This window comes from Mus caroli, chromosome 16 (genome assembly GCF_900094665.2).
Source record: "Mus caroli chromosome 16, CAROLI_EIJ_v1.1, whole genome shotgun sequence".
Lineage (NCBI taxonomy): Eukaryota > Metazoa > Chordata > Mammalia > Rodentia > Muridae > Mus > Mus caroli.
Genome location: NC_034585.1, coordinates 30,945,560 through 30,959,356, shown reverse-complemented (window position 1 = coordinate 30,959,356; position 13,797 = coordinate 30,945,560). Strand labels below are relative to the sequence as shown.

General features: G+C 49.0%; 1 protein-coding gene across 1 annotated transcript in view; it reads right to left on the bottom strand.

Annotated features, from left to right (window-relative positions):
* The window catches only part of Itgb5 (integrin subunit beta 5), a 117,963-nt gene that overhangs the window by 22,476 nt on the left and 81,690 nt on the right, over positions 1-13,797 (bottom strand). Inside the window, exon 10 of the mRNA XM_021184827.2 lies at positions 6,775-7,204. Within this exon, the coding sequence (XP_021040486.1) occupies positions 6,775-7,204 (430 nt within the window). The remainder of the gene's footprint in view (positions 1-6,774; positions 7,205-13,797) is intronic.

The following is a 13,797-nucleotide window of genomic DNA, read 5'->3' as shown; positions in this document are numbered from 1 at the left end:
CTCACTCTGTAGACCAGGCTGGCCTCGAACTCAGAAATCCACCTGCCTCTGCCTCCTGAGTGCTGGGATTAAAGGCGTGTGCCACCACGCCCGGCTATTATTCATCCCTTTCTAAACAGAGAGAAAAGACAGGGGAGACCCAGCGCTTAGACGTCCCATTCTCAGAATCACCAATAACCTGGCTAAGAAGTTTCTGGAAATAGGACCAGAGCAGTGAGAATTTTGTTCCCAGGAGCTGAACTCAGAGCTCAGAGCAAGGCAGGCGCCCGGTATATGGCCTGCCCCACTGCTTCTCATCTTCCAAGCTCACAGAAACATCCAGAACATGCAGGGAGAAGCTTGAGATACTTTATACGCCCACTCTTCAACCCCAGTGGAAAATTCCAGAGGCAACAAAATCTTAGAAATTCACTCATGACTCCAAGTCCTGCATCTAGAATAACACTTGGTGTAGTGGTAACCAATGCACATTAGCTGCATGTGTATCAGATTCTTATTGAACAGTAGGTAGCAGCATGCCTAAGACAAAATGAGGAAGACATGGCCGACATGTCCTTAGTGGCACAAGGTTCTTACCACCCCAGCTCTGACTTTCCCAGACAGCTTTCTCTAGGCACAAACTGCCAGAGCTGACTAGATGCAAGAGCCCCAGATCGTCTGACCACACGATGGGAAAATTGGTACTAGAGTTCTTGATGTTCTCTATTTGGAAGAAGAGGGAGCCTCTTTCATGAAGACGTGTGGGCGAGTGTCTCCGTGCGTCTATAAGGACATATATGCATATCCCTGAGTGTGCACACTCGCGCATGTGTAACCTTATTTTTAACAGTAGAATCTGAATATAACGCTCAGTGAGTTTCTGCATACACGTTTAAATATGTGAAACAATCATGATTCTCCTAGGAGCTTCTATGGAAAGCCTACAGGTCCTTTTGGGGTTAACTATGCCCCAATCTTCTTAGTTAGGGTTTCCATTGCTGAGAACAGACATGACCAAAGTAACTCTTATAAAGGACAATATTTAATTGGGGCTGGCTTATAGGTTCAGGGGTTCAGTCCATTATCATCAATGACAGGAAGTATGGCAGCATCTAGATAGGTGCTGGAGAAGAAACCAAGAGTTCTACATCTTGTTGTGAAGGCAAAGAGAAGACTACTGTCTTCCAGGCAGCTAGGAGGAGGGTCTCAAAGCCCACCCCCACAGTGACACACTTCCTCCTACAAGGCCAGACCTCCTAATAGTGCCTCTTCCTGGGTGAAGCATATTCAAACTGCCACAGTACTGTTCAAGAATTTGTCATGGAAGTTGCATGTGGGTTGGTCCCGGCACAAGCTATAGACTCTGGCTACAGTGGTTCATGCATTTAATCCCAGAACCTGGGAGGCAGAGGCAAAGGCAGAGAGATCTCTGTGAGTCCAGGCCAGCCACATAGTGAAAGCCTCCTACCTAAAAACAACACAAGCAAACCCCACAAAACAAATAAACTTCCTTAAAACACACACATAAAAACAAGTTACAAATATTATATGGAATAAATGTATTCAAATATTTATAGAATATGTAAATTTCAATGCAATCGTAAAAGATGTAGCAGTGACCAATGCCTCAGAATGGTTATCAGGCTACAGATCTGGAGTGTGAAAGTTTACCTCTAAAGAAAACTGTAAAAGAAACCCTGTCTCAAAAAAACAAAAAAGAAAGAAAGAAAGAAAGAAAGAAAGAAAGAAAGAAAGAAAGAAAGAAAGAAAGAAAGAAAGAAAGAAAGAAAGAAAGAAAGAAAGAAAGAAAGAAAGAAAGAAAGAAAGAAAGAAAGAAAGAAAGAAAGAAAGAGAGAGAAAGAAAGAAAGAAAGAAAGAAAGAAAAGAAAGAAAGAAAGAAAGAAAGAAAGAAAGAAAGAAAGAAAGAAAGAAAGAAAGAAAGCTGAACGGTGGTGATGCATGTATTTAATCCCTGTACTCTGGAGGCAGAGGCAGGTGGATCTCTGTAAGTTCAAGGTCAGCCTGGTTTACAGTGGTAGTTTCAGGACAGCAAAGTCTACACAAAGAAGCCCTGTCTCAAAACCAAACCAAACCAAACGAAACAAACAAACAAACAAAAATCTGTAAGAATGGCAGGGTATATTATTTTAAAAGACAGGATCACTCTCTAGTGGCCGGAGAAATGGCTCAGTGGTTAAGAGCGCTCACTGCTCTTGCAGAGGACCCAGGTTTGATTCCCAGCACCCACACTTCATCTCACAGCCATCCATAACTCCTTTCCAAGGAATCAAGTGCACATATATTATTCACAGGCACACACACATAAAACTAGATAGATAGATAGATAGATAGATAGATAGATAGATAGATAGATAGATAGATAGATTGGTTTCTTAAACAGACAGGGTCTTACTCTGCAGGCCTCACTGGTTTGGAATTTGCCATACAGACCGAGCTGGTCTTTAACTCCCAGAGATCCACCTGCCTCTGCAAGAGTACCAGGGTGAAAGGTGTATGACCTCATGCCCAGTTCTGACATTTTTCATCACCCTATTAAATTATTTATATTATGCTGCTTCTGGACATTTATGATGGCTGAGAGTGCCCCCTTCCTTGAATTCACAGTAAAGCTCGGAGTATGTTAATAGCTGATTGCAAGAAGAGCAAAGGAGTGAGGAAGAGCCACAAACATCTGGGCGGGTTGAAGGAGGGAGAGGGAAATCACTGAATACTTCCTATCTGGGACCAATAACCAGCTCACCACCACCTTCCACGAATGTCAGACGAGAATAAAGAGTTAGGGCTGAAGTCACAGTGACTTCATTTTGTAGGCGGCAGAGCCACCCGAGGGCCTCATGCAGGTGTGTGCATCCGACTGTCCTGCAGAAATGACTGGGACCACTGGTTGGCATTGATGCACGTCAGCCTCTCAGGATGCCCTTCCCGGAAGGATCCTTTCATCAGTACCACTGCATAACCCTCATGATCACTGGGTGGCTAAGACCAACGCCTGGCTTCTGAGTAGTGGTTGGTTAAGAACTTGCAGGAGAGGAGGAGACCTGATAAGCCCTGGGCTCTAGCCTGAGGTCAGAAGAGGAGGAAGAGATATGGCTGGTGGCAGGCATGCCGCGTGTGTAGGTCTATTACCGATTGAACTACACAGTAACTCTTTCCTTGGCCTTTTAAGCTCAGCTTACCTCTGAGTCTTATTTCTCACCCAGATTCCCGAGTTTACCTGCCAGGCTGCAAAACTTGACCCTGCTACTTTCAGAGGAAAAATAGTTCCCTTTGCCCGTGGCTCACCCACGCACCCTCCTGCCCACCTTTTTGGAATGCTGACTATCTGTCCGGAGAGGCTATTTCTGGAAGCCCTATTTAATCTCTGTAAATCGAAAAATATTTTTTTAGGCATACCTGGATGACGTTGTGATGGGTGGTGTTTCATTTGGCAAGAAGTAAGGAACCAAGAACTGAGCCCTTTAATCACAGGAGTCTTCTTAGCTACAGAGGCCTGTCACAACTGTTTTAAGTCTACCAAGAACCAACAGCAACCCCGAGATCTGTTCTTGGATGCTGGGAAAGATGCCTCAAGTTTCAGACTCCCATTTTCATCTCTTAGAAGGAATTCGGTGTTGTTTGGGTCTCTCAATATTTACCACATAACGAGGTAGGATACGTATTACAAAGCCCTATTGCAATGTACTTTGGGGGCCTCAGAGTTACAAGATCAAAAAGGTTCTGCTCAAAATTTTACAGTTGGTTAGATTTTTAAATTTCTCATTCTTAGAGACCCAAAAGGCAGGCTCGCCATGAGATTTTTAAATGTAAGCTCTCAACAGCTTCCTGTAAGAGCCCAGGAGATGACTCGTAGGGACACAGATCACCAAGCAGCACAAAGTCTGAACGAGTCTCTTTTACTGCATTAAAAATACTGAACAGACCCCACCTCTTCTCACATTTAAAGAACCTTTGAAGGGTCAACACTTCCCAAGAATCAGAATAGAAGTGTTCCCAAGGGCCTCATAAAACTCCCGGTACACACGGAAATTGTCTGGGGACAGAAGTATTCTGTAAATTACATCTCCTAGAGAGCAGAGGAGAGCCACAGCGAGAGCCCTGGGCGCAGAGGCTGTTCCATGGTGATGTGTCACAAGAACAGTAACAAATGCTCAATTGCTTCCAGACCTGGTCTCCGTTGCCTTGCTGCTCATTTTGATGATGGAAAACCTCTCCCAATCCTGAATTCTCTTGTCTTTTTTCTACATACTCCTGTCTCTCTCAACAGGGGTCAAGGACTGCAGGCCCACCAGAGGAAGCACTAGATAAATGGAAGGAGCTTATCTGCTGTTCCCACCGGTTCTGGCCCCAAGCCTGTCTCAGCAACTTCTTCCAGTACACTGCCCTCCCCCCACCCCCAACCACCACCATTACCTCAAGACAGACCTCAACCACATGATCCACTTCCAGGATGGGCTGCAGGGGCCAGGGGTAAGGAGAAGTGCCAGAGACTGCTGAGGTTGACGGTTTGAGAGCCTGAGTCAGCACCTTCAGGAGCCGAGTGTTAGGAAATCAGCGTCTCTCCCATGAAAACCTCAAACGAAGCAGCTATCCCAGTTACCTAAGCTAAACCAGTGTACGCAGCCCCAGAGCAGAGCTCAGGCTGGTCACAGGGACCCCGGAACTGGAGGGAGGACCTGCTCACCGCTGCTCATCTGTGTCCGGAAGGAGACAGATGGTCCGAGACAAGGAAGCATGAGGTGCCCTCCCCTGCACGAGTGTGTGTCATTAAGCCCCGTCTGGAGCTGTGTTTGCTTTAAGCTCATCTTAATTGAACCAATTCCACAATGACCTCAGTGCAGAAACCCCTTTCTCCAGGAAGACCTGGAGTGTTTTCATGCTTTGGCTAGTGTGGCTTTTAAAGGGGAAGATATGGAGAGACGTACAACGAAGGGTCAAAATGTTCTAATCAGCAGTTGGCTAAAGTAATTCAAGCTCCACTCTGGAGGAGAGGGAGGGTGACCTGTAGAACACAAAGTCATACGAAGACACGGATGCTAACTTGGAAGGAAAGAAACTAACCTCTTAGGGCGAGGAAAACATAGATGACTTTAAACACTGCTTTCTATACCATTCGGAACATTCTAGATTTGAGAAGAATCCTTCCGTTCTCTGGAAAAGCAGTTCTCTTGACAACACGGAGAGCGGGACAGAGGAGGGTACATGGGAAGTAAGAAAAGGGCCCCTTGAACTGGTTTGCCAGATGGTCTCCATCAATCCTGAACACCACAGACCGAGACAGCACAGCCTGACCACACTTGCATCAGCTTCCTGTTTCCCAAGTTTTCTTTAAGGTCTGAGTGTAACTTGTGTGTGTTACGGCAACAACCCCATCTTAGGAAGTTAGTGCCCTGTTTGTCCACATGGGAGCTTCAGATCTCAGTACCCCTCTGGGGTCTGAATCCATGGCCCATGAGAGTCTCAAGGTCACAGGGTTAGATGGGTAAATGGAAAAGACCACAGGGCGGGGGGGGGGGGGAGCTTTCAGATACATGCTTTGGCAGAACTCTGCAATGTAAGATGAACTCAGAACTGTGGGTTCTGGTGGTTAAATAAAAAAAGTGTGTTGACTCAGCCTCAGAATCGCCAGAAGTTGACTTGCACACCCTGCATCAAATGCCCTGTGCCGTTAGGCTCTGTGCTCACTAAAGCTCCTGTTTTATGTCTCCTTCCATTCTCAAAGTAATGCAGAAGCAAGCAATGCTGGCCCAGTCTTAGAGATGGGAAAACCAACATCCAAGGGCAGCCAAGTATCTGGCTATTAAACTGTGCAGATGAATTTGCACAGGCAAATCCGCTCCCGAACAACACAGGCTAAGCAGCCTGCTGGAGCAAAAACATTCCCAAGGGTTATATCTGACTCTTGATTTCAAGAGAAAAACACTGTAAAATACTACTACTAATACAACCAGGGCGTCTGTTGTGACTAAGGGGAGTAGAAACTCCATCCCACCATGCTGAAATTCTTTAAACACAGCCCCCAGGACCCAGAGGCTCAACCGGATACTGCCAGCTCTCAGGGGGCATGGCTCTGACCTATATACAGCCAGGGTCCTCCTTTTGTGGCAGGTGTATGCTGGGTACATTGGGTTTCATTTCTCACAACTCCACGCCTGCAGCAACCCATCCCACAATTTCTGTGAACCTACACAGAAGCATCTCACTAACGCCAGAGAACCACCACCCTGATGGCTCCCAGAGGATTCTGATCTTTCTGCCCACCTTAACCCATGACACGCTTATGTCATGACAGTTTTGAGAAGAATCCTCAATTCCACCCCTCTCATGTGCTTAAGCTTCACAGGAAATCTCTGTGTATAGGAAGCCTCTCTCCTCCCCACCTCTGCAAGCCTACCCCTATCTGCCCATTGGTAACCATGGGTAACCTCCCACAATGCTACCTCATCAAGTACCCTGGACTTCTTTCACATGTCTCCTACCCCACCCCATACTTCATCTTCATGGCCAGCTCTGACCTATCAGGCACACTGTGCAGCCAAGTCCCGACAGAACGGACCTACAACAGACTCCCTCAGACTTGATGTTTATAGTCCACATGAGGCCACCCACCCTTATGCCTCAGGCAGGCAGGGCTTGGCTTGTCCCTGGTCTTCAACCACCTAGAACAGTCCCAGGCATGACCCTTTCCACCAGCATCCTGAGAAAGCCAGGGTCTGGGTCCACATAATATCCAGGCCTGGGTGTGGCTCGGCATAAAGGCGGTGGCTGGAGGCCTACCTGAGCATAGGACGCCCTTGTTTCTGGCGCAGGAAAAGCTGTCACACTCGCAGAAAGGCCCGTAGATCCGCCCGAACTCACTCTCGAAGCAGGAGCACTGGTTGCAGCTACACTCTCCGCGCCCGCTGCACAGAGGCTTGCCCTCTGCCTCCCGGCACAGGTTCTGGTACCCGCTCTGGTTCTCCCCCTCCTGGCACTCGCACCTAGTGCCCAGGTAACCGGGGTCACACTCGCACAGCCCACAGGTGTATGTTCCATTCCCACTGCATCTGGCACTGTTGGGCTCCAGCCCCGTGCTACAGCCGCATGTGCAATTGTAGGCGACTTCCACCTGCAGACTGTCCCGGAAGCCCACGGGCCTCAAAGTGAAAGACTGTGCTGTATGTCTGCCGGGGCAGCTCCGAGCCTCCACGGACACTTCAAAGGATGCCTGGGGGTGGAAAGAGAAGAGATGTCATAGCCACAGCAAGCCAGGGCTCCCACCCATCAGGGGACATGGCTAGATAAGTCCCTTATGAATATTATCTAGTCCACCATACAGGTGGAATCCTGGTAGGAACAGTCAACAACCCCAGGTACTTTATGGAAAAGAGCAGTTGGTTATGCAAATGTTCATATGAGAACACTGTTACTGTCTTCAGACACACCAGAAGAGGGCATTGGATCTTATTTACAGATGGTTGTGAGCCACCATGTGGTTGCTGGGAATTGAACTCAGGACCTCTAGAAGAGCAATCAGTGTTCTTAACCGCTGACCCATCTCTCCAGGCCAGACATGGGTCTCTTTAAAAAAAAAAAAAAAAAAAATCTTTCTTTTTTTTTTTTAGGTATTTATTTCATTTACATTTCCAATGCTATCCCAAAAGTCCTCCACACGCTCCCCCACCCACTCCCCCACCCACCCACTCCCACTTCTTGGCCCTGGCGTTCCCCTGTACTGAGGCATATAAAGTTTGCACGACCAGTGGGCCTCTCTTTCCACTGATGGCCGACTAGGCCATCTTTTGATACATATGCAGCTAGAGTCAAGAGCTCCGGGGTCCTGGTTAGTTCATATTGTTGTTCCACCTATAGGATTGCAGATCCCTTTAGCTCCTTGGGTACTTTCTCTAGCTCCTCCATTGGGGGCCCTGTGATCCATCCACTAGCTGACTGTGAGCATCCACTTCTGTGTTTGCTAGGCCCCGGCATAGTCTCACAAGAGACAGCTATATCTGGGTCCTTTCAGCAAAATCTTGCTAGTGTATGCAATGGTGTCAGCGTTTGGAGGCTGATTATGGGATGGATCCCTGGATATGGCAGTCTCTAGATGGTCCATCCTTTCATCACAGCTCCAAACTGTGTCTCTGTAACTCCTTCCATGGGTGTTTTTGTTTATTTCTTTTTATTTCATGTGCGTTTGTGTTTAGTCTGTCTATCTGTGTGTGTGTGTGTGAGGGTGTCAGATCCCCTGGAACTGGAGTTATAGACAGTTGTGAGCTGCCATTCAGGTGCTGGGAATTGAACCTGGGTCCTCTGGAAGAATAGCCAGTGCTCTTAACTGCTGAGCCATCTCTCTAGCCCCTGGGCATGGGTCTTTACCGTCCATTCTCATCATCTTTGAGACCCTGAGGAGAGGGGCTCTGAAGAAATGCACGAGGAGTGAGCTTTACCTGGTCCTTACTCTCCTCCTTATCTCTACTAGTATCCCATCCTCGTCCATCCCCACCGCTGTGCACATCTCTCCTCCTATCTCAGAAGTCATTCACTCAACCAGTATTTACTGTCTACGCCAGGCATGGCTAGATGCTGAGGTACGGTGGCACCACCTGGCATGAGGTGCAGGGGCAGAGAGCAGCCACCTGACCACAGTAAAGAGGTCTTCTCTGTCGGACAAGGGAAGGGTGAGGCCTGAATGTCCTCTCTCATGCCCCAGCCCCAGTGCCCTGCAAGGATGGCTCTCACAACTGTATGCTGCCCAATCAGCCCACAGTCCTGAAGCTGTAAGGGATACTCACTGCCTGAATAACCATCACACACAGGGGCACTTGGGAGGGAGGAAGGGAGGAAGGAAGGAAGGGGGGAGGGAGGGAGGGAGGGAGGGAGAGAGGGAAGGAAGGAAGGAAGGAAGGAAGGAAGGAAGGAAGGAAGGAAGGAAGGAAGGAAGGAAGGAAGATAGATTGGTTGATTTAGGGAAGAGTTTCTAACTTTAGAGTTTCTTACAGGCTACCATGGAGGCAGACAGCAAGGCAGACCTAGCAGGGTGGCAGATAACAACACCTTGTCTGTCAGGGGCTCACAAGTCTGGAGGGAAGCCGGGCATGATGGTGCATGCCTTTAACCCCAGCACTCAGGAGGCAGAGGCAGGCGGATTTCTGAGTTCAAGGCCAGCCTGATCTACAGAGTGAGTTCCAGGACAGCCAGGGCTACATACACAGAGAAACCCTGTCTCGAAAAACCAAAAACATCTGGAGGGGAAAGGAAGCTTGCTTTGAGTCTTCCGGGAGTCAGAACATGACGCCATACCTACTCTGCCTCTCCCTCCTCAGAGGAAAGTGCTGTGTGGGGAACGGGATGAGCATAGGTGCCTCAGAACAAGCCACAGACATGCAGACAGGGAGGTGAATGGTGACGGAACTTCACTGAGATGCACCCCTCTGGAAGTGGGGATCCCTTCCTCTGGCAGACATGCCTGGCCACTTCTCCAAGTGGTCCCTTATATCTGGGTGATGTCTTTATTTCTCAAGACTCCTCAGATCATTCTGGGCTTCAAAATGGGCTGGGCAGTCCCCTGTAAGCCAACCATTAACAGCTTTGAACAGCTGTCCTCACTTCAAGGGAGTCAATGATGTCAGAGGGGCTGTGAATTTGTCTGTTTATATAGTGAGTGGGGGTTGTGCTCTCCTAGAACAGACCTGCATCCTCCTAGCACATCGCCTCCTAGTAAGGGAACAGTGCAGATGTTCATGGACAGATCAGGGTAGGAAGCTTGGCGGTGGCGGTGCACTTGGAAGGCAGAGGCAGGCGAGGATTTCTGTAAGTTTGAGGCCAGCATGGTTTATATAGCTAGTTCTAGCACAGCCAAGGCTAGATATAGAAAACCCTGTCTCAAAAGACAAACAAACAACAAACCAAAAAAAAAAAAAAAACCCCAACAACTAGGTAGAGAGATGACAGCTTGACTCAATCCAGAGACAGCACGGTGATGACCCCCAAAGTGACGGCTGTAGACTTCTCCAAGGCCTTGGACTGGGAATGTGCTGAGCTTGCACACAGGCAGGGTTTCAAGGGCTGAGCCTCAGCAAAGTTATCTAGCGGGCCATGAAGAACGCAGGGAAGCAGAGCCTTTGAGTGCCTGATCCCATCCCTTCCCTGTGACCTGCAGGAAGTTGCTACTTTCTGCCGTTTTCCACGCCTGGGAAATGAAGAGCTGGATGCACTAAACTGCAAAGGAATGGCCTGCCGCCAGAGCCAAAGGCACTCCGCTAAGAGACTCCAGTGAGCACAACCTTCCCCATGCAGATCCCCCTTTGTCAAGGGAGAAAGTAAGGAATTAAGGAGAGGGGGGGAAGGGAAGGGAGGAGACACACAGAGAGAAACACACCCTTCAGCCTTGCCCACATATGCCAGGATAAGTGGAAGTGTTAGGAGCCTGTGAGTTGGAGCTGAGACATGGACACTGCTTGGCTGAGAAGTCAAGAGGGCGTGGTTTCCCAGTAGGGTCCCAGGGTCTCCTTGGCCAAGGCTTCTATCCAGTGGAGGTGCTATTTGCCTGCCCTGCAGTCCGCTGTCTGATGACCAGAGAGAGGCAATGTCTGTGTCAGCCACTGGCTCTTGGCTCCCACAGGACACAGGAACGCTATCAAAAGCCTGTCCATCGGGGACAGCAAGTGGGTCAGTGTTGCTCACCATCCCATGCCCCGTGACAATTCTGTTTTCCTACTGGATTAGCAAAGAACCCACAGAGGCTAGAAGGCCCTGGAGATTCATTCCTTGGCTCCCCTCCCTTGGTGGCCGAGGTCTCAGGATAAGCACTGATAGCGAGGGCTGCCCGGCTCCTGGAGCCTTTCCAGGTTCCCATTCCAAGACTCAGTCTAGAGGAAGGTCACAGCTGCTGCAGGCATCCTGGCCAGACTAGTGACTCAACTTCATTGGGATGATTCTGGTTCTCCAATGGGAGCCCACTCTTTCAAACAGGGAGGTGCCCAGACCCCACACAAACTCCCCAACCCTGGGGTTCTGCAGGTGCCAAGTCCACTCAGCTCTTAATAAAACAAAGAGCTGAGGGAGGGCCCAAAGTCCAGGGCCCAGAGGAGTGGGCAAGAGCAGGGTGTGTGTGTGTGTGTGTGTGTGTGTTGGCATGTATCCCGTGAGAAGGCTCTAACGGTGGTTCACTGGGCCCTTTGTGCACGGTGTTAATGCTAGCTGGACAGCCAGCCACTTGCATACTAATTTGTCAATGTTAGTTCTTTAGAACACAAGTTCCTGGGGTATAGGTCCACTCAGCCCAGCTTGCTGGCAAATGGACCTGAGAACTTAGAGAAGGGACTCTCACCAGATTCAAGGCTCTGGGCTTTAATATAAGAATGGCTTCTCTTTCAGGACATCCTCGTTTCACTACGGCCAAGTCTCCTGCTTCTTCGTCGCAAGACCACCTCTCTTTGGAAACAACCACAAGGCACTGCCTGCCTCTCCCTCACCTTCACAGGAAGCTGCTATTACTCAAAGTGAGATCTACTTAGTCCGTCTGTCCCAATGCCACCTTTGGTCTCCACTGTTGTCCCCAGACTAGACCCTGAAGTACCCAATGACAGCTGAACTGTCTAACCCCTAGAGTCCCAGAGCCTTCGGTCACCATTCCCTAACATGTCCCTTTATCCTAACTTGTGACACCCAGGAAGGAACCATCTGCCAGGGAGTGGCCAGGCCCTTAAGCTTGTCACTCATACACGAATCCTACTAGAGTGGGCCAACCATTATTCCTTAGTCCCCAACCTACTCCTCTCAACCCCACAACCATCGGTTTCAGCAGCTCTCTGACCCCTCCCTCTCTGGCCACAAAGGGCGGTGCTCTTCACTCCCTAGCAAATTCTCTCAATCATGGCCTTATTCTCCAGGGTTCCTACCAGGGAGAGACTCCACTGTCCCTCTGGGTCTCAGCTCTAATAGCCTACTCCTCTTCTTGGCCAGACCCGTCTTCCTTGGTTACAGGGAAGAGCCACTTGTATAAGCACTCTGTCTAGTGTGACTCTGTCTCCTCATCTTTGCAGCCTGCCGAGCAGATCACCAGCACATAAACGTTTACCAGACAGTAGATCTCAGTCACCAGCACAGTCACTAGCAAGCCGGGACATCCATCCCTGTGATAAGCACTGAGGAGCACACAAGCCTTCAGGGGCCTCTTAGGAGCATCACACAGGTGGTGTTTGAAAGGGTGTCCTCTCTGCCTCACAAACAGAAAGAAGTGCAGGACCCTCCCAAACACATAGACAGCCCAGTTTAAAAAAAAAAAAAAAATTGAGGCTACCAGCCAGGACAGGGCTCTCTGTCTATCACTCTGTCTCTGTCTCTCTGTCTCTGTCTGTCTGTCTGTCTTTGTGTGTGCGCGCATGCGAGTATTTTCTTGGATTTCTATTCAGAAGACTGTGAGCTTAGTTTTACATTCTGCTATTGCTGTCTTAAACTCTCAACATTTTTTAAAATTTATTTTTGAAAATTACATGTAAGTTAGGCATGGAGCTCACACCTTTAGTCCCAGCGCTCAGGAGGCAGAAGCAGGTGAATCTCTGAGTTCAAGACCAGCCTGGTCTACAAAGCGAGTTCCAGGACAGCCAGGGCTACACAGAGAAACCCTGTCTCGAAAAACACTAAAGTAATTAATTAATTTAATTATCATATGTATGTGCATGTGTGTGTGTGTGTGTATGTGTGCGCGCGCACGCATGTGAGGCAGGTCCTCACAGAGTCCAGAAGATGGTACTGGGTCCCTAGGAGCAGGAGTTATGGGCAGTTGTAAGCCACCCAACATAGGTGCTAGGGACTGAACTTGGGTCCTCTACAGGAGCAGTGGCACCCTTAACCTTAACCCATCTCTCTAGCCCCTTAAATTTCTTACTCTTCAGACCTCCCATGTCATAGCACCAGACTCAGTCAGTCCAGAAAGCCCTACTCTCATGATCTGCACAACCCCGGTGGACAGTGACACACCCAGCCCAGAAAAAGAGTGCCTCTGTGCAGACATTCACACCCAGCCCAGAAAAAGAGTGCCTCTGTGCAGACATTCACACCCAGATAACAAAACCCACACAGCTCTAACCAGAGAGGTCGTGTGACTGCAGCCGGAGGACACTGGGACAATACTAGGACAGAGAGAAGACAAAGGGCCAGCAGAAAGGCTTGTGTGAGGACCTGCTGCGATTTCCACAGGGCTATGGCCACTGGATCCTAAAGATGGGCCAAAGGCAACTTCGGTGGTGAAAACACTAAAATCATTCTGTTACAATAGAGACGTCTCAATGCTGAGGAAAGTTTCCATTTAAATTCTTCTTTTCTTTTTTTTTCCCTGATTTCCAGACATCAGATTTCCTAAGCATTCCCGGCCAAACAAAAAAGAGCTGTGTACAAGTGTTGGGGGCAGAAAGGACGATTCCTCCCCAAGTCCCTGAAGCTTTCACTACACTGTGCCTGAGGCCTACAGAGAAGGCCTGGGCTGTGGCGTTGCAAGTGACTTGGGTCTTACTGCTGCCTGCTGCTCACCAGCAGTGGTACCTGGGACCAGTGTCTCAGGCTCCTCTTCGAGCCCCAGGGTTTAAGCCCACGCATTAACATGGAAAAATATAGTTCACTGCAAAGCTGCTGGGAGAGACAGAAACCAGGAGCTGGCTAGATGGCTCAGTGGGTAAAGGCACTTGCTGTTCAGCCTGAGGACCTGAGTTCAATTTTTGGGACCCATACAGTGGAACAGAACCCACTCTTGCAAGGTGTCACATGATCCGACACCCAACACACATAAAATAAATAAATCAATGTTGGAAAGGGGAGGGG